Source organism: Syngnathus typhle, linkage group LG9 (genome assembly GCF_033458585.1).
Source record: "Syngnathus typhle isolate RoL2023-S1 ecotype Sweden linkage group LG9, RoL_Styp_1.0, whole genome shotgun sequence".
Classification (NCBI taxonomy): Eukaryota; Metazoa; Chordata; class Actinopteri; order Syngnathiformes; family Syngnathidae; genus Syngnathus; species Syngnathus typhle.
The window spans coordinates 7,061,837-7,081,857 of NC_083746.1; the positions used below are offsets into that span (position 1 = coordinate 7,061,837).

General features: G+C 41.2%; 1 protein-coding gene and 1 long non-coding RNA gene across 3 annotated transcripts in view; one reads left to right on the forward strand and one right to left on the reverse strand.

The window, feature by feature from the left end:
• Nucleotides 1–2,876: 2,876 nt before the first annotated feature.
• The window catches only part of LOC133160202 (uncharacterized), a 28,601-nt gene continuing 11,456 nt past the window's right edge, over nucleotides 2,877–20,021 (reverse strand). For both annotated transcript variants that reach the window (XR_009715822.1, XR_009715821.1), the window contains exons 3-4: nucleotides 17,410–17,539; nucleotides 2,877–4,634 (exon numbers count right to left, since the gene is read on the reverse strand). This is a non-coding gene — a long non-coding RNA (uncharacterized LOC133160202). The remainder of the gene's footprint in view (nucleotides 4,635–17,409; nucleotides 17,540–20,021) is intronic.
• Nucleotides 3,865–9,181, forward strand: pcdh8 (protocadherin 8). Its single transcript, XM_061287848.1, has 4 exons — nucleotides 3,865–7,667; nucleotides 7,751–7,821; nucleotides 8,044–8,177; nucleotides 8,722–9,181. The coding sequence occupies exons 1-4, from the start codon at nucleotides 5,322–5,324 to the stop codon at nucleotides 9,054–9,056; spliced, it is 2,886 nt and encodes a 961-aa protein (XP_061143832.1). The 5' UTR covers nucleotides 3,865–5,321; the 3' UTR covers nucleotides 9,057–9,181.

The window sequence follows — 20,021 nt, forward strand, 5'->3', positions numbered from 1 at the left end:
TTTAGTGTGAGTCAGCGCTTGAATTTAGTAGGAAGCAGTACCAAAACTGAAAAGATACATAAAGTCTTAATATGAAGTTAACAAGTTTGCTATCAATTAGATAGCAAGCCACAGATTGAATTAACATTATTTTCACTTATCAAAATTAAGATAGATTGTTCTGTTGATTTTATTCTTAATATAATTATTATTATCGAGAGTGCTTTTAACCCTTGTGAGCCAATTAATCATGTGAAAAGTCAGATGTAATGACACCTTTATAATAAGCCTTCATTTAAAACTTAATTAAAGTGCTCAATCACAGTAGGGGAAGTGAAACTGCTACTTCACACAAAACTTGTTCTGCTGATTAATTGTATAACAAAGTGTTTCTGCTGTGCATATGACAAACATATTCAAAGTAAATAAAACACAATTTCACATTGTTTCATGAAAGAGAAATGGGTCCAAGTCTTCTCAGGAAACATTGCATTTTTTAAAATCATATTTCGTATATTTAATGAGTTTTTCAATGCAACCATAAGCCCAAATATGTCAAAGGCTCCCAGCTTGCATGCTGAGTACTGGAACAGTTTAAATGTGAGGAAAAGCCACCATCATAGAAAATTACACATATTTTATCTAAAATTATCCCGGAATCTGGGCAGGAAAACGAAACTAGGGTGACAATTTGTCAGCAGTTGGTGCGACATGTGGGACGCACTCCAAAAGGTGGGCTTTTGAGACATTTGCTCCCTGTGGCATATGCCAGGATTACTGCTTGCACTGTCAACAAATGCTTTCCCTCCCTCGTTGTCTGCTTGCTTGGTGACTGAGTGGGTGGCTGAGCCGGATTTGAAGGTCGCACTATTGGCCTTCAAAAACAAGAAGAAACTGACAGGCTGAATCATAACCCACCCATCCCAATTATTAGGACTGTCAAAGCAGTATTTTTTTTTCTTTAATTAAAATCACCCCTGTAAAAGAACAGATGGGCCAAGCTCTTCATCCGCCATAATGTCCTTACTGTCACCACACATGCATCTTAATGGAGCCGTGATCTGCATTAATCACATGACTTAAAGTGGCAAACAGGTATCACTCCTTTGTTAGCCTGGCTTTGTTTGCCGTCAGACCTCTGGTGACCTTGTTGTGATGCACTGCTCGGGAATAAACACTCTCGATGTAAGCTTCTGGTTTTAATCAGGATGCCGTTGCCCAAATGAAACATGGAATTGCACATTGCACAAATTAACCTTTTATACTGCACAATATAAAATATGTACTGCAGGTAAACCGCTACTTGTCTTTTTTTTTTTTTTTCGGTGACTAGATTTAGCATTGCCATGGCACACTGCAAAAAATGACAAAACACACAAAAATGGTAACTTACCCGGTTGTGTCTCAGCTTTGGATGATGCAATTATTTCCTCCACAGTTTCCACCTGGCTGCAGAGATTCAGAATTTTCTGGCTTCCCCCACGTTTTTAAAATATGAATCACCTCCGGAGTACTGTATTGAACTCCACAGTCTCCATTTTGCTGCAATGGCCTGTTTTCCTTGCTGGGCTCAGTTTTGAAGCACATCAGAGGTGAGACAAAGATAAATATGGTAAACATTGACTTACCCTCCTTGAATAAAATTTGAAACAATAAACCAAAACACACATGCTAATGTTGACTTTCCATGCTGTTTTGATTTTGTTCAGTATTTTCACCCAGGCTCCAAAGGGATGTTGTGGTCCATTTTCATGCCACCCCCAGTATCCTATTTATTGAAATTCAAAATGCCAAAAAATAAACCCACATGCCAATGTTATCTTCAAATGTCTTAGCACTAAATACACTACACAAACTTCCGTTTATAGGATTAACAAAAATAAAGAATTACAATTCAGGGGGGGTCTTCTGATTGTTTTTAATCTACTGTACAGCTGCTGTTGTTTTGGCACCTTTGCCACATTGATTTGCACGTGAGACGTATGATCAGATTAAAATGTGAATCCTCTTACTGGCAAACAACTAATTTGGCTAATAATTCTGTATTAGCCACATCATAGCCATCAAATCCTGGATTTTCAAGAAGCAGTCAATGTGGAGCTGTAGCACGGAAAAGCTCCACGTGTCTGGTAAAGAGGCACAGGAGTAACTTACATGCTTTTTTTTTTTTTTTTACAGCTGTGGCTCCGGGTTCATACATTCATTCAGACCTCATTTAGAGAAAGAGGGAGGCTAATGTAAAATTAACTGAGATCGAAGAAAATGAGTAGGCATTAGGGATCATGTCATTTCCTGTGATGTGTACGTGCAAAGTCTTGAGTGGCGCGCTTAATAATGCCATTACCAACATAATCATGCAACTTTGCTTGATTTAAAACAACAATGTGCAGTAATATGACCTTCAGCTTTTTGCTGATTTCTAATAAAGAGAATGGCACAACCTAATTTAAGTGTAAAATATCAGTGGGTCAGCCCAGACACGTTTTGTGTTGCTGTCTTTGCCTTGTCATCAAACACCAATTGTTATTATTATTTTTTATTTAATACAATATGTTATGATGAATACAAACCTCATTCATGTAGAGGCCTCAGTGCTAATGTAGAGGTGGCGTTTTAGTGCTAATGAATAATAAACTAATCATCCAATTTCACTTAAATGTTCCAAAAGTCTCTATATACAGTATTTATGGCAAATTTCTTTATATTTTTTATACATCTTGTATGATGGGGTGCTAATTTTTCTAACGCACACTGGGCTGAACATTTTTGTTTGTTTTGATAGATAAATAAATAAATAAATAAATAAATAAGTAAATAAAAAAAATAAATAAATAAATAAATCGTTTTTTAATTGAAAAAAACAAATAAATAAATAAATACATTCTTTTTGCTGTTGTTGTTAGCAATACACATCATTCATGGTGTAATATTGTTAGCCCCCCAAAAAAAGCTTCTAAATGTTCTTTTTATGATTATAACATTGGTGGATTTTGTTATGGATGAAAAAAAAAATCTAATTTGCTGCAGTGAATTCACATCTTATCATAGTAAAAATGATTTACTTGAAGCATGCTGACTTCCATCCACCATTGATTGTTGTATTTAGTACCTTTCATTCTACCATTCAACAGCTGTTTTCCGTTGAAATGACATCGAAATAACAATAAAAGCAGTTTATAGTCAATACATCCACATCAGATCAGCGTCGTTTTTAAAAAAACGAGCAAGAAATGTGTCCTTTTTGCACATTATCTGAGGGAAGTAAATTTGATTTTCACAATCAGCTTGCATAGTACCCATCACCTGCATCTTCACCCTATCTTAGCACCTCTCACCTCACTATCACAACCATCCCTGTGCCGTCTGTTTCTCCCCCTTTCTTTATTGTGTGCTTTTTAACACCTTGCTACCCCATCGGGGGCGGCTCAGACAGATTTAACGCAAACATTTGCAAAGGCGTCAAGGGCCCTTTGAAGGGCCGAGGATGCTTTTTAATCAGCGTGGGCTAATCACCCATATGCTTGACAAAAGTCTGCTTGACTTATGTTTTTTTGCCCGTTGACGTGTGTATGTGTGTGTGTGTTGGCTTTTTATTCTCTTATCACCCTTCAAAAAAAAAAAAGAAAAACACCCCAACCTGTTTTTGAGAACTATTGTTTGAATTAAATGTTGATTTATTAAATTGCAGATTAATTACAGGCCAATTAGCGTGATGTGTATCCCCGCAACAACACGGCGCAAACGACACTTTTGAGGTCTGAAGAGCTGCATTAATATTCCTCCCCTGCTATTTGAAAGAGGAAGACAAAGGCACATTCTTGCTCATCCTTTATATTACCCTCACACTCTGTTTGCACAGAATGATATGAGTCGCAGAGAGGTTGAACTCTATGAATGTCAAGAAGTGGATTTCTTCTCGTGAGCATCGGCGATGATACAAAGCTGCATTTTAATGTGGAAACCTTAACTTTCCTCTTTAGTTAATCGCCAAGCTAAGCCACTTTGCTTTTGATTCATGAGTACGCGTTGGATTATTGAAGTCTATTGATTACTGCTGAGGCCGTCGTTGGTTTTTAGTGGTGAGCACGCACTGCGTTGCTTGATGATATGCAGGGGAGCTGGTGAATTATTAGTTTTAAATAATGGAACACAGCAGAACGGTGGTGCCAAATACTGTCAGCTTAGTAGTAAACACGAAGCCGAATCATCTTCTACTAAAATGATTACAGAAGATTCAATCAATAATTCAATGACTAATTAATATTTGCATGAGGTATGATGAGAATTATGAGAAACTATACTTATTGAGTGGACTTTGAAAAGAGCTTTTAATAGACGAGGGAAAAGATGGATGTGCTAACAGCCATCCATATACAAGCAACTTGAGGTTAACTTTGAAGGTTCTACTGAATTTCTTGTGTCAGATTGTGGTTATAATGTCTCATACTGAGATGCTGGGCCCATTTGACCACCCACCCAATATGCTATCTGGCTCAACAAAGGTTTATAGCAGTCAAAAAGCTGTCATGCAGTTGTACTTTTACATTAGATAATTGTTGATTTGACCTGAAAGCTTCTTTGGCAGCCTCCGCTCCCTTTGGGTGGACCGCTGCCAGGCCATCAATGGATGGGTCAGTGCACATTTGCATAGCAGCCTATGAAAACACACACACACACACACGCAAAACCATAACGATGAGAGCATGTTTTCTGTTCATTTTCAACAGCACAATAGAATTTCAGTGTATCTGGAATCTCTACATTTGTTGGACACCTGCAGACAGAATGGAAAGTAGTAATCGATACTTTTGCATTCATGAAAGTTACTCATTTGACAACATGTTTATTGTTGTGTTGTTGTGATGTGGAATTGCACTGCATTACACACAGATGTTTGTATTTCACTTCCCTTAGTAAGGTAGATGAGAAGGTCAAATTATTAGAAATGGCTCTTCGTGTGACTTATGGCTACAGGTTGCTGCACTAATATTTCTTTTTAAATTAATACTTTGTACATCAGTAGAACAAAAACTGAGTAAGAAAAATTGATGGTTGTAATAATGAAAAATAGCAAACAATTACAGGACTACTTTTGGAATGATAAGGTGCCAAAAGTTAAACATTTGCCTTTCAAATGGTACGCAGCAGTTCGTCATAAGCCAAAAGTGCCCCCTTTTGGTGGCGTGTGCTGTCAGGCCATTGGTGGATGGGTCAACTCATTTACATACGGCCCAGTTTATAGCCTGCCTGTAAGTGTGAAGCATGCACTTACTCACAAAGCTGAGGTCTGCTCAGGTCATTTGTGATTCACATGAGTAGAACTTCTTTGGTTTTTTAACAAGATGGCAAGACTTGCTCACTGCTGCTTCGTGCTGGCTTTAATTATTTACAAGGTTCAGTGCACGACAACAAGATACTTCACCTACGAGGAGGACGCACCTGGGACAGAAATAGGCAACTTATCCCGAGACTTGAAAATCGACCCCGCCGAAGGCCATGACACGTCCTTTCGCTTCATGCAGGAAAACAATTTCTCGGTAGTGTACATGCGTGAGGCCGACGGGCTCTTGTGCGTGGCTGAGCTCATCGACCGCGAGCTGCTGTGTCCTCGCACCCCGCGGTGCTTTGTCACCTTTGACGTGGTGGCTCTCTCCAATGAAAAGTTTCAGCTCATTCACGTTGAGATTGAAGTGCGGGACATAAACGACCATGCCCCCGCATTTGCCCGCAATGAAAGCACTCTGGAAATCTTGGAGAATTTGCCCCTGGACTCTCGTTTCCCGTTACCTATTGCTGTTGACCCGGATGTGGGTGAAAACTACATCCAGAGCTACAACATCTCCCCCAGCAGCCACTTTGCCGTGGAGGCGCATGAGCGGGAGGATGGCGTCAAGTTTGCCGAGCTGGTTCTGGTGAGGGAGCTGGACCGGGAGATGGAGGACTCCTACCTGGTGGAGGTAACCGCAACTGACGGAGGCGTGCCCAACAGATCAGGCTCCACGACGGTTCGCATCAAGGTGATGGACTTCAATGACAACGGGCCCATTTTTGAGCATGGCTCGCTGAAGGTGGAGCTTAACGAGGACGCTCCGGTGGGCCACCGTGTGGTGCGGGTGCACGCCTTCGACCCTGACGAGGGCGTCAACGGCGAGGTGATGTACGCCTTTGACAGTTTCTCGGCAGAAGCCGCCCGCGTCTTCCACATTGACCCGCACACCGGCGACGTGACGCTGAGGGCCCGTGTGGACTTTGAGAGGCGTCGATCCTACGAGCTGCGTGTCAAGGCCTCCGACCTGGGCGCCGAGCCTGCGTCCTCCAGTTGGAAGGTGTCAATTGACGTGGTGGACGTGAACGACAACGCGCCTGAGATCAACATCAAGCCCATGACCGCCAGTGCAGACGACGTGGCGTACATCACAGAGGCTGCGGCCGCAGAAAGCTTTGTGGCCCTCATCAGCACCTCGGACCTGGACTCTGGCTCTAACGGCTACGTGCGAGTCAGCCTTCTCGGCCACGAAGACTTCACCTTGCAGCAAGCCTACGGGGAGACCTTCATGATAGTCACCACCGCCACTCTGGACCGGGAGAGGATCCCTGAGTATAACCTGACTATTGTTGCTGAAGATTTGGGCAGCCCCCCTTTTAAAACAGTGCGCCAGTACACCATCAGGGTCACCGATGAGAACGACAACGCACCTCTGTTCAGTAAGTCGGCGTATGAAGTCTCAATCATAGAAAACAACATTCCAGGTTCTTACGTCACCACAGTAGTGGCCCGCGATCTTGACCTGGGCAAAAATGCAAAAGTCTCCTACAAGCTTCTGGAGTCTGACGTGCAAGGCGGGTCGCTGGTTTCCACCTTCGTGTCTGTAGATTCCCAAACGGGCTCTTTGTACACAGCCAGGTCCTTCGACTATGAGAGCATCCATGAAGTTGAGCTGGTCATCCAAGCGGAAGACAAAGGGTCCCCTTCGTTGTCGAGCACGACGACAATTAAAATCCAAGTGGTGGACCAGAATGACAACTACCCGTATTTCACCTTCCCCGTGTTGTTTAACGACTCCGCCGATATCCCGCTGCCCTTGAACGCCCCCGCTTCCTATCTGGCTCTGCGCCTCTCTGCCGAAGACACAGATGACGGCGTGAACGCCGAGCTGTCCTACCACATGTTACAAGGCGACCGCAAATTATTCAGTGTGGACAAGGGTACCGGGGAGATCACCCTCAAACAATGGCTGAAGGCCCAAATCGGGGACATCCTGGAACTGGTCGTGGTTGTGAGCGACCGCGGCCGTTCACCACTCTCCAGCAGCGCCACCGTGCGCTTCGTGGTCACTGACACGGATCCCAACGAGGACCGAGCCGTGGTGGTCTTGCGTTCAAGCGATGAAGAAGGCATCGTGGCGGGCTTGGATGCCTCGCTGGTGGTCATCATCTTGCTAAGCGGCGGGTGCGCTCTGCTGCTGGTGGCCATCGTGGCCGTGGTGGTCACGTGCAAAGTGGGCCGCGGCCGCTCAGGGCTTTCTAAAAGGGAAGGCCGCCACAATTTGTTTGACAGCAGGCCGCCCCCCGGGTCCACCCATGGTAACATATACACTGGCTCGAGAGGCTTCTTCCTGGAAAGGACCTCCTCGAGTTTGGATGACTCCTGCTCGTATGAGGAGAGAAGCAACGACTCAGAATCAAAGGTGTCTTTTTCACTTCTTTACCGCAATCTGTACTTTTCTCGTATCTAAAAGTAAAACTCAACTTTTTTTTTTTTTTTTTTTAGGTGTTCATTCCCTCAAAGCACTTCCAGCCGTCATCTATATGGCAAGCTGACAAGTATTGTTTGCAAGTGAGGTAAGTGTCACCCAAAGTTGCAGGAACCACTTTGTTCTTGGTACATGGATCTCTCAAACAAACCATCCCGCTAGAAGGATTTTCTTTCGGCTCCGACGCACTAACCCAAAACTCCTTCTCCGTGTGTGCAATTAGGTTATCGGAGGTTATATTACGGAGGCATCAATAATCAAGCTAATGTGTTGCACGGGTGGCTCATGGTGACCCTGTGCTGATTTGCAGTGGCACGACCAACACTGACCAGCTGAGCGTGAAGGACAGCGGCAAAGGGGACAGCGACTTCAATGACTCGGACTCGGACGTCAGCGGAGACGCTGGCAAGAGGAGCTTCAGCACCTTTCACCCAAGACTTAAAAGTAACTCTTTTTTTTTTACCACTAAGTAATATTTGACAGAAGAGCTACGTATTTAGATATACGACAAGAAAAAATTTCTAGCCTAGTGAATGTATATGTATATAAGAAGTAAGTTAAAATTTGTATTACAGTGTTTTGCAGTCTGCATCAGTGTAGAACTTTACTGCATCATACTAAGAACTCTTTCTAAAATGTCAACCCTCTTACATGGCTAAAATGGTAACAATTTAAAGCCAAGTGAGACAACTATGTAATCACACTTTAACAGCAATAACAGAGACGCAAGTCATTACAATACTACAAAGTGCAATTGTAAAATGAATTAATCCCTGCAATTTTACACTGGTGTAATTAATATGGGCCAAATATAGACACTTACTGGGAAATACAGTACAATTAATAGTCCTAAGAAGTAATCATTATTATCTCTTCAAAAGATTATTGGATCTCATTAGAGTAAGTGTCCCCGATGAACCGTTGGGTTATTGTGAAACACACGCATGTAAGAGCCAAACAAATCCTTATTTCTTTCACTCGTCTTTAGGTTCGTCCAGCACCGCTAACAGCTTAGCGGGGGATTGCCAAGGCACCTACTGTGCGATACCGCAGCAGTGCTTCAGGAACCCCAGAGACTTGGCGTATGCCGTCGGCTTCTCCCCGGAAATCCTCTTCAATGATCTGAACGGCTACACCCACTCCTGGAAGGAATCTGGCTATGCGACCAATCCCAAGAAACCTCATAGTGGTGGTGTGCAGAACTACACGGGTAGAACGGGAACCCTTCCACCTTACCTGTCTCAGGTGCAGAATGACCCTAAACTCCACAAGCCAAATATTGTAACCGTGGCAACGGAATCAGAGGTAGCGACTATGTTTTGAGTTTTAACCTCACGTGAACTGTGAATACTTGTAAAAAATTTCTCAGTGTTTATTAGCATTTGCTGATGTGTATTTGTATATATTTTTTAGTCCGCCTTTCCCAATAAATGTGTGATTGTCAAAAAAAACTCTTGGACCTTCATTCACGTACTTGTAAATTCTCATTAAGAGTTACATCAGAATCAATATATGTTTAATGATGTACTTTTACGATACGTCACATAGATCCAGTAGCTGTACTTGTTTAATACGCTGAGACATGTTCCTCTGAATCTTTTCTCCTAAGACTGCAAGCCAAAAATAAAAATACTATATTGAAAAAATAGCTTCTGAACATGGATACAGGGTGTTTCATGAGTTTCCAAACCATTTTAAATTCTATTATATGCTCTACAAAAACAATTTACAATTCACATGACCACCAATGTTTGGACAACACATTACAATGCGTGTCCTCCTCAGTCCGCAGCACAGCTGGAGTTCTTTGTAAAGGTGTTGGTGATAAATTTCTTGAGATAATTTCTGCTTTCTATCATTCCTATCCTGATCCACTATCACCTTCAAAGGCCTCAAAAGATAAAAATCAAGTGGGCTGAGATCACTCCACAGGACTTGCACCGACCAATCCAAAGACCTGGTAACTGCTCATCTTACAGTAAACACATATACATATAATATATATAAATATAACAATAAACGTGTAAAATATAAATAAATCAAAGGGATGGTGCCCCATTTGCATTCTCATTTAGCACGGACTGGAGACAAGCCATTTCATATTGGCTTTAAAAAAATTATATAGTTCATTTGCCTTAAAAGAAATACTATATAGTCCAATTATTCTGTCACTGCATATAATTCACTTGTTTCTTCACCTTTCTTCGTCATACTGTCGCGTCATTACACAAGGACACAAATGTGTTTGTGAAATGTGTTTGTTTTCAAAACAATGGTAGTCACGTAGATAAAAAAAAAAAAAGCTTTTCATAAAACTATGAAAAATCTCTTGATTGGAAATTCATTGGACCGCCTGTACAATATGAATAAACATTCACTCTTGCCAGATTAATCTAACAATGGCAAATCACAAATATGTAGAATAATTCAAATTAATCCTACCTCATATCAAATTCAAACTGAACCCTGAGTGATTGAAATGAATGAAAACGGCACTAATCTGTTCTAGACCACCCCCAACAAAAAACAAATGATAACGTTCATATAAAGAAAGAAGACCGTGGCAATTAATTTGCTTTTATATGAATCATTTTTCCAAGCAGATCAATAACATTGGCCTGTGATTACGTTTGTGTCTGTCTGCTTGTATTGCTGCACCATTTGTGTTAAATTGTTTAAAGGTTCGCAATATCTGTTTTTGTGGCAGTTTTTGCTCCAAACCAAAAACTAACTTGTGAAATTTATAATTTGGGGCAATTGGGGGTCAACGCATTTGCATCTCTGGAATTTTTCATAATTATTCTTTCCTGATTGGCTACAAAATGTGCTTCTTCTGCCTCATAATGAAGCACTCAGGGTCCAATTTAAATTCCGACTTAAGGTACCAAATATGGTTCCTTGCTTCATCAGAGATAATGATGGTTTATATTTGTCTGTCCCGCCTGCACAATGTCCTGCTCCGTTCACCAAATCATTAAGAAAAGAGTGGAATTGAATCAAGGAACGTCAATTACGTTTCACTTGTCAAACCCGAGCAAATTCCCTTTTTCAGATGAAACTCCTGCTGGAGTTTGCTAACATGCAGAACTCTTGTCCCAGTTGGATTTGACACGATCAAGACGGCAGTCAGTGATGATCAGATGGAAAATCTCATGCTGCTCCATTACCCGGGAGACGGCCTTTGAAGACTCCCAGGTTACTCGGCTGAGCGTCTTGCATGCAAACGAGGGCGGGGAAGCGCAAGAAGGAGCCATTATATGCCAGAGGTACAAAAAAAAAAAAAAAAAAGCTGCAGGCTGCTGTCACTCTTGCTTGCCATCTTTCATGTCATTTACATTTGTGTATACAACTAGGAGGCTGACGCCACTATGGAGGGCAAAAGTGTAACGCAGAGGTGTGGGTGTGTTGACGTGGCTCTTTGATTTACGCAAGTGAGCAGCCGAGAATAACAACATATAACGTGCCTAAAAAGTGGCAGACTTTAATCGTAAGGAATCTTCAATCTTAATTTCCCACTTTATTTATTTTATAGATTTTATCTATAAAAAAAAATCCGAACAATACGATATTGCCTTTTTTTTTTGCGTAAAATTAAAATTTTTCAAAACATTTTTTGTAAATCATATCATAACTTGGTTCATTTAAGGTCGACTCCTATCAAAAGTGGGACTTCTCAAACAAACATTTTTGTGTCAGTTTAAGACAGTCTTCAAATCTGCCTTTGGAAAAAAAAATAAAAAATATTGTGCAGTAATCGTCTGAATTTATTTTTTTCTTGTATAACTATAACTGTTACTCATGTAGGAATCGCTTTTTGTACTCATCTGTCGGATGTCATTAGACTGCTCAGGTGTACCTAATGTTACGTCTGGTGAGTGCACGTATAGGGGATTTAAAGATGATTTTGAAAACCCACAGAGTGTGTGAGCGTGTACTGTCCTCATTATCTTTAAAGGTCACTTCCAAAAGCCGCCTGCAAGGATAACGAGCATCAGACAACCATCGTCACAAATGACATGATAGCTATCTGAGGGCCACTCCAGAGGAGATAATCATCCCCAAAAGTGCTGCCAAGGACCTAAGACTGACGACACATTCAACCATTTTGCTTCTTTGGATATGAGTGGGTAGGGGAGGATGGCGAGGAAGAGGGGAGGGGGGGGGGGTTACTGAAATGGGCAGTGAGTTGCCTTTCATTGGTATAAGCATAAATAAGCAAGAAGAAGCTGCTCTTCTATCTTTTGATAGCAGTGATAAAAGCTCGGATGGAGAGGATTAGTTGCCTTTTTTGGTGTGTGCATGAGGCTCTAAACAAAGCTCCCACGCATCAAGGCAATATGCTTCATGGAAATATATCTTCAGCGTATATATTTTACATCTCCTTCTGCGCTTCCAGCATGCAAAGTTGCTCAGTTATCAACTCATCCAGGCTTTGAAGGTGTATTCAGGGCAGATTTATATGAAAAATAAATGGCAGGCAATAAGAAAGGAGGTCAAATTTGTGCCCTCGATGACGTGCGGTCATCTGACAGATAGCCGATTTAACACAGAGGGAAAAATGCATTTATCAATCAATACAATGCGCTAGCTTTCATTATACACTCCTTGTAGGTCAAATAGTAGTGCACTGACCTGTCAAAATGAGCCACGGGGTGATGTTCATCAACACTTTTGCTATGAAATGTGGGGTTTTTTTTTTTGTGTGTGTAACCAAGTGCACTTCACATGAGACAGTTTGGGTACGAGTTGCCGTTTCACGTCGATAAGACTCCATTCATAACTAATTGTCGCCATTTTGTTGTCACAACAGATGCAGCCTGGAGTTTTTGTCTTTGTATGGAACGCCAAGGTTTTTATGCCCAGACTGAGTGCTGTTGAAAATGAAAAAGACACCATTTGTTCCAATGCGACTTCTTTAGTGTAAGTGAATATAAAAATGATACTCTGTCTGCTTTACTCATTTTTTCTACTCGACAAAACACATTTGTCGGAAATGTCGTCATTTAGAATAAATTCCGATCAACATATGGCACAGTTGTGCGAACGAAATGGGTTAGGGTAACGCAGCTGTCTGATGGTGATTTTGCAAATATGCTCAATTTGTGCGCAAAGTACAAACGTTCCTACGCATGTATCAGTAAATGAGGCTCATTGTATGTAATGACTTTCCTCGACCCATGCACCACCTCTCGACAAAGTTTCTCAGAAACTGTTTAGTACTAATCAGCCGCTAACTGTCTACGTCCTACTGTTTACTGTTTTACATCAAAGACTGCAGTGGAAAAAAAGTCATTAAAACAAAAAAGTTCAAACTTTTCCACAGTACTGTATGCACGCTTGGTAGGAGTTAAGGAGCGTGCACAACCTCCGCAGTGCTTAAACACGCACACTCTCGATCACCTGACCCGAGGCAATCATCCTTCCAAGGCAGAGCAAACGTCCTAAATGAAACAGTAAGTCATTATTTAGTGCCGTGTGGCTCAGCAGCTTTGCTAAGCCTCGTACACAGACTGCCAAGTGAGAGGGAAACAGGTATCTGGGCTCTCCACGGCGGCGTTGCCGGGCAACCGGCACACAGATACCACTGGTCAAGAGACACTCGTGTGGCATCACCTCTCTTAACGGCACACGGTGACATTTGTGCTCCTCACTTTTTATAACAAATTTGCCAAGCGGTGACTTTTGTCACAGTGACTTGATTGGCTGCCTCTATTGCGTTGTTCATGTTCACTGAGGAAAAAATATCGGAGCTAAATTTGCAGTGACAGAGCAAATATTTGCATTTCTCAAATGTCACTTGAAAACATAATATTTTTTATGCTTCTACTAAAATCCTGTTCAGTATCCATCCATCCATCCATCCATCCATCCATCCATCCATCCATCCATCCATCCATCCATCCATCCATCCATCCATCCATCCATCCACCCAACCCATCCATCCATCCATCCATCCATCCATCCATCCATCCATCCATCCATCCATCCATCCATCCATCCATCCATCCATCCACTATTTAGTTATTGATCCAGATAGCTTGCTAGTTAAACTGACATTTCCAAGTCAGCTGAATTTACAGTAGTAGCTTCACCTCACTACTATTGTTTTTTTTCATTAGCAAATCAGAAAATTGATGTCACATAACTTAGTGTCTAACACTTTATATACTTTAGGTTTTCAAACAATGCACAGAGCATGACATCCAAAGCAGAATCTGCATCAAACATTTTGCCTTTAAAAAAATTAGAATTGAGACATAAATGACTACTAATGTGGTATTTTAGCATTTTAAAATGGTGTAGAACCGCATGGCATTATAATAAACACTATATCAAAGATGTTGTCTTTATCATTTGCACACATGTATGTATCAAGTATGCAGGGAGAACACAGTAATTTACATTAGGTATGGAATACTTTTATGTTTGCCATGTCCTTGCAGTCACATAATGACCAAAAGAATAAACTAGGAAGTGGAAAGAAAAAACCCCAAAATGACTTTTGATTACGAAACTGTCTATAATTAAAGCTTTCACAACGCACGGTTGCAGCCATGACACACAGCTATTTTTAAATAATTACTAGGAGCATTAGTGGATTTTATAAATGACTCAAACTGGGCCAGAGAAGTGAAAATGTCAGCATTCATTAATTATGAATTCTCCAGGTGATTTAAAGGGAAGCTGTACGCAAAATAAATAAATAAAATACAAATTGTGCAAATATGCCCTTTTAAAAATCAATCTACATTCATGAAATGTTTAGACTTGGCTGCAGAATAGAAATGCTGTATATTGAACAAAGACTTTTATCACAGGTGAGAAAGCTTCAGCTCTTTTACCGCTAGGGGGCAACGTTTTGCTGTGAGTCCCCCTCCTCTTTCACCTCCCCCCCCTCCCACACACACTAGCACAGCAGAAAGAAAGCACCTCAACTCACACTTTCTGAATGCAATTTGAAGAATGTGATCAAAGAAACTAAATAGCAATTTATAGAGCATTTCATTATAGTTCATTAGAAAGAGGACATTTCTCTCTCTCTCCTGTAGAGAAGAGTCATTTCATGAGCTCTTGCTATTACGCAGGGTCACTTTATTTTTTTTAATGGAGTTCTGTTAAACGTCTCCCTCCGCCCCCGCGTTCCTACGTGCTTGCTATTTCAAACGAAGCTTGCTATTGTGCTGCAAGTTCTCCACACGACCTACCTCATCCTAAGTGCTAAAAGCGGCTGGATGGTAGAAACTAGGTTTCGATTTCGGAAAGCTTTTGGGATCTGTGGCACTCCTTGGGTGCCTTGCATTCATCGGTCCATCCTTGCTCTATAGTGCTTGTCCTCATTAGGGTTGCGGTTGAAGTGTGGAGCCTAATCCCAGATGAATATGGGTGAAAGGCGGGTTATAAAATGGATTGCCTTAAGGGGACATTAGTGTGCCATGAGAGATTGTCAAGCGAATCCAATTTTATTTAATTAGTCGAATAATAATTTGTTGACTAAGAATAAATATCCTTATTTGATTATCTATGCCGACAACCTATAATGACAGGCAAACCAATTAACGGTACACAATTACAACTTTTTTTTATTCTGGGGAAACTTAACTTCTGGGCGACCGTAGTTAGTGCAGTTGGGTTTACAAAATGGAGCATAAATCTTTACACTACCCACAAAAAAATGAAGTACATGCTGCTTCCGCGGTTGTGCATCAAAGTTGGGCAAACCCCCAGTAGGGACCAGAACGGGGTGGCTTTGGTACATATTTACACAAGTGATTGTCAAAATCTGGGTTCACGCCTGCCGCATGAGAACGCTAAGAGCGCATGGCTCCTCTCTTTTCAATTTTCTTGGCGAGAAATTTTGTGTACACAACAGATGGTTTGTTAGTGTTGTGTGATTGTTTTTCTTATTTGTCTTTTTTTGTGCGTGCGCAATGTAACAGCAATGTTGATAATTGGCATTTCTTTACGGTATTGTGCATCACTTTTGTGTTCATTTTTTTCTGCGATTGTCAAACCTGGGAGCCCGCAAATCAAATATTTTGCTGTCAGACTCTACGTTTGCTTGTCTCTCAAGTGTACTTAAGTGACCATGAGAATTCTGGTTCAGCGTAGTGGCAGGGTTTCTGAAACCACATGATTGTTATTTGTTTTTCTTTCTAGAAAGCATAGCGCACAGAAATAATGTTTTGATGTCAGAAAACATCCACACTCTTCCATTTGTTGTCCACCGCATGACCTTTCCCATAATGTGTTGTTGTTGTTTGACGACAGATGACGCATTTGGGGTGCAACATCAACAAATTACGCAGACTTCTGCAGTGGATCTTTTTTTTTAATGAAAAAATGTCTGAGAAGGAAGAAATATTACCCCAGCCCAAATTGCAAAGGCCTCATAGCTGGCCGTGACCAAAAGGGACTCCTAAACTGGTAGGGGCAAGAAGAGGGGAGCTGAGTGGAGCAGCAGCCAAACTAAAACTTAAATTTGTCACATTGGACAATAATCACAGACATTTTTTTTTTCACATTTGACTCGTTGCTGAAGAGCAGTAGCAGTATGGCGTGCTGAGTGCCAAATGTGGAACCCATTGAGCGTTAATGGACAATAAGGTTTTCGTTGTCTCTGTGCAAAGACAATAAAAATGAATCTAATCTAGAGTATGGGTGTATAATTTCATATTTGGGTTCACTTTGGACGTGTAGATCAGTACTAGTACTCATCGATAACTATAAATATTTGGTAAAAAAAAAAACTTTTTTTGATTCAAAGACAGAATGACTTCGGTGAACTCAAGTTGACTTTGCTGTTTAACTGAAACCATCCAGGTGCTTTCAAACTGTTGCTGATATTCAAAACAAATCAAAAAGACAACAATATTCTCCGTTAGTGAAATGCTAAAAGTGAGACTAACAATTCTTAGACACAAAGCCTTTACAACTTGAAGAGTAAGTCCACTTGAACTGTTGAACCGTTGCATTCAAACTAGCAATGGTGTCCGCGCTTATTATGCCTGAAGGCGATATCGGAGGCTTGAAGTGCTCGGGCGATAAACGAAAGCCTTGTACCACGAATGATGGGCACTCAGAGAAGTTCTTTGTCGCTTGCAGTGCACAAATAAAAAAGTGAGATTAAATGCGTTAGTTATTTTAAACCCCCTTTTCTTACGTGATTAATTAATCGACATTAACGTACAATAATTGGCCGCATGTACCCTTGCATTCCTTCCTTATCACCGACAAGCTAACCCAAGCTCACGGCCGAAGCAAATTAATATTTTCTCTTCCCATTTTTTTTTTTGTTGCTGTTGCAATTAATCATATTCATGAGGCGTGAGACACTGCCGCCGCCTAATACACATTCCTATTGAGCTTATTTATAATGGTGGCCAGCAAAAGAAAAAAACAAAAAGAAAAAAAAAAGAATGAGATAATTCAAGATGATCTGTTATTACGACATCAACAACAACACAGGACGTCTGCATAGGCGAGCGGGCGTGTCGCTTTTGAGCATTACATCAGCAGGGGCAAGGGAGACACGGAATAAAAAACCATAATAAATATAAATGACCCCGGCCCGTCCTCTGCTTTAAGAGTTCTTTGTTATTTGCGGGCTGCGTGAAGCAATGAATGCATCACTAATGAATTTAGTTCATTAGGGTGGTCTGCATCGTTTGACCCCTACCTCGTCTGTGACTTCACGCGGGAGCGTTTGGCTCCAGATGATGATCAATTGGGGCGGAGGGAAGAAGCCCCCCCGTTGTCTACCCATCTCCTTGGCGAAGGCGCCTGCCAAATGAAGCCGCGTCCTTATCCTATATATGGAAAGAGCAAATTAGAAAGGGAGGGCGAGACGGCGAGGCCAGCGAGAAGGCGAGCGCGGGATAATAAGTTGCATCAATCAGTCTAAATGGCTTGCTTATGTAATTAGCTAACAATGTTTTGTTTCTCCAGTTCCCCGAAGTTATTAGTGGATCACAGTTAACCTTGAAGTAATTGGAGAGGCCTGCGCCGATGTGGGCCCGCGCCGATCCGTTTGCCACTGACACGCCATTCCTCTTCTGTGGGTGACTTCCCTCCTCTTTCATGTCGCTACAGTATTTAGGAATTAGTTCCTGTCACTTTACTGTACAGCCTAATGCTAATTGCTGCTGAGATATGTGGGTTAGTCACATCCCACTAGGTGGCATCCCGTCGTCCTCACTTCCTTCCTCCCTGGCATTAACATGACTGAGGATTGTCAAAGCTAATAACACGCTGTTGCCGTGGTAACGTGGGGAGGGAGGGTGCACAAATGACGCCCTCGATGGAAATGACATTATCGCGGGTATCGCCGCGGCGACTGGCGTTTTGGAGTTCATGAATCCTGTGCAATTACACATGCTGTGCATTTGCATTTGCTTGGTTTTTATTTAGTCCAGCTTTCACTCTGACGCACTTCTATTCATACATGCGCAGGGGAGTCTCGAAAAGCCTTGCATGTTAAAATTAGGGCAATTTTCCACGATTAAACCACACTTTGTCTGACTTACCAGAAAATTTGATTTTGGTGACATTTTAATTTGTTTTATTCTGTCAATCGTTTGCACCACTTTGTATTGTGAAATTCAAATAATGAATACATAGGGAGCAAAGTAGCTGATATTTTTTGCGTGTTGGGGCGGTGGAGTAAGAGAAGCAGATTTTTTGGGGTTTAACTATGACTAACTATGGGGTTTAGTCAAACAGTGGTGTCCAAACTATGGCTCGAGGGACATTTGCGCTCCAATGCCCGCTTTTTGTGGCCCGCAACATTTACTGAAATTAACTTTTGACAATTAAGGCATGCAATGCTATTTAAAACATCAATTATGTTGCAGTCATCACAGTGCATGCAGGATTGGAAAGACTTTAGGTGACAAATGCTCTCTGTTGAAAGGAGGCTGTCTATTCATTGACTTAATGAGCAGAAAAGCTAAATAAAAAAAATAAATAAAAAAATAAAAACAAAAGCCCAATCTGTTCGGGGAACATCTTGGAGTGTTTGCTTTTCCGCAACGCTTCGCACCGTTTTGTCCCATTTTAATTTCACACGCCTCCCTAAAAACTGTTACGTGCTCTTTAATTTTCTGATAGTCCGTCGTCTGTTTGCCACTTTGCTGGATACATATCTCGCTGAGAAGTTCATTTAAATGGATTTTCAGACGGATGATTGGAGCGTTGCCAACTGAATCACGTTTTCAGGCAGAGATAAGAAAGGATAAGGAAAGAAGTGAAAAATGTTCTGAGCTTTAATGCCACTTTTGCCATCTCAGTATCTAACCTTTGAGTAATTCAACACACATGAATGGACTACAGGGGTGTATTGAGGCAAGCTAAAGAAAACATTTTTGCTTTTGTCTTTTAAAAGAAAACATTTTTATGATTTTTATGATTTTTTTTTTGTCTGGGAAAATTGTGTCATTTTTAAAAAGGACATTTCTTGTAATGTGACAGTATTATTTTATTGTCATTTGATCTTATATTGTATTTTGTCGTAAGAGTTTTTGTGAAACTGACTTTTTAAAAGATCTAATTATAAAAATAGTCCAATGTTCTTGTTATTAAAACTTTTTATAATTTTTCTTTATAATAATTGGGCATTTTGATTACAAATTAAAACTTTTAGTTTGAACCAAAAGTTGGACTTTTCAATATTACTAATTTGTCCTCCTCTGGACAGAAAGACAAATCTCAGTCACAAAAAGTATGAATTTTGAAATAATGATACACTTTAATCAATCCACTCACAAATGTACAAAGTACGTATATTGTGAAATGTGGGCCTGTTTAATTGAACAGAAAGATGATGTGCTCACAGCATTCATAACTTATTGTAATGTATGAATGGCAACAGGTTTATTGTACCTTTGGCCTTCTCATAAAAAAGTATTTCACGGCTCTGCTTGTTGGCCTCGTTGGAATAGAGAAATAAAGTAAGTGAAATCAAATTTGAAATCAAATGAGATGAATGATTTTACCGCAGCAACCCTGACGATCTCTCACACAACATATACAGTGCTATGACTATACTGAGCAGTCGTACCCCCCAACACACACACACCATAAAGTGCTTCGTTTGTTGTTTTCTTGGTGTGGTCAGGGGCCACAAAAGCTTTGTTGACTGGCAGAGGATCAGAGGCTGGGGGTCACATTAGACATGTTGACTCCTTCTGTCAGAGGATGAAGTTGTAAATTTGAGCTTGCAGGAAATGAAAGGTGTGGCGGCGTGCTGAGAGCAGACGGCGGAGCGATGTCACCTTGAGTGAGCGCTGCTCT

What these genes read in the sequence shown, in the direction of transcription:
- pcdh8 (XM_061287848.1), top strand. Translation starts at nt 5,322, where the DNA reads ATGGCAAGACTTGCTCACTGCTGCTTCGTGCTGGCTTTAATTATTTAC. An exon ending in GCAACGACTCAGAATCAAAG is followed by an intron (nt 7,668 to 7,750) that starts GTGTCTTTTTCA and finishes TTTTTTTTTTAG; the next exon opens with GTGTTCATTCCCTCAAAGCA. An exon ending in AAGTATTGTTTGCAAGTGAG is followed by an intron (nt 7,822 to 8,043) that starts GTAAGTGTCACC and finishes GCTGATTTGCAG; the next exon opens with TGGCACGACCAACACTGACC.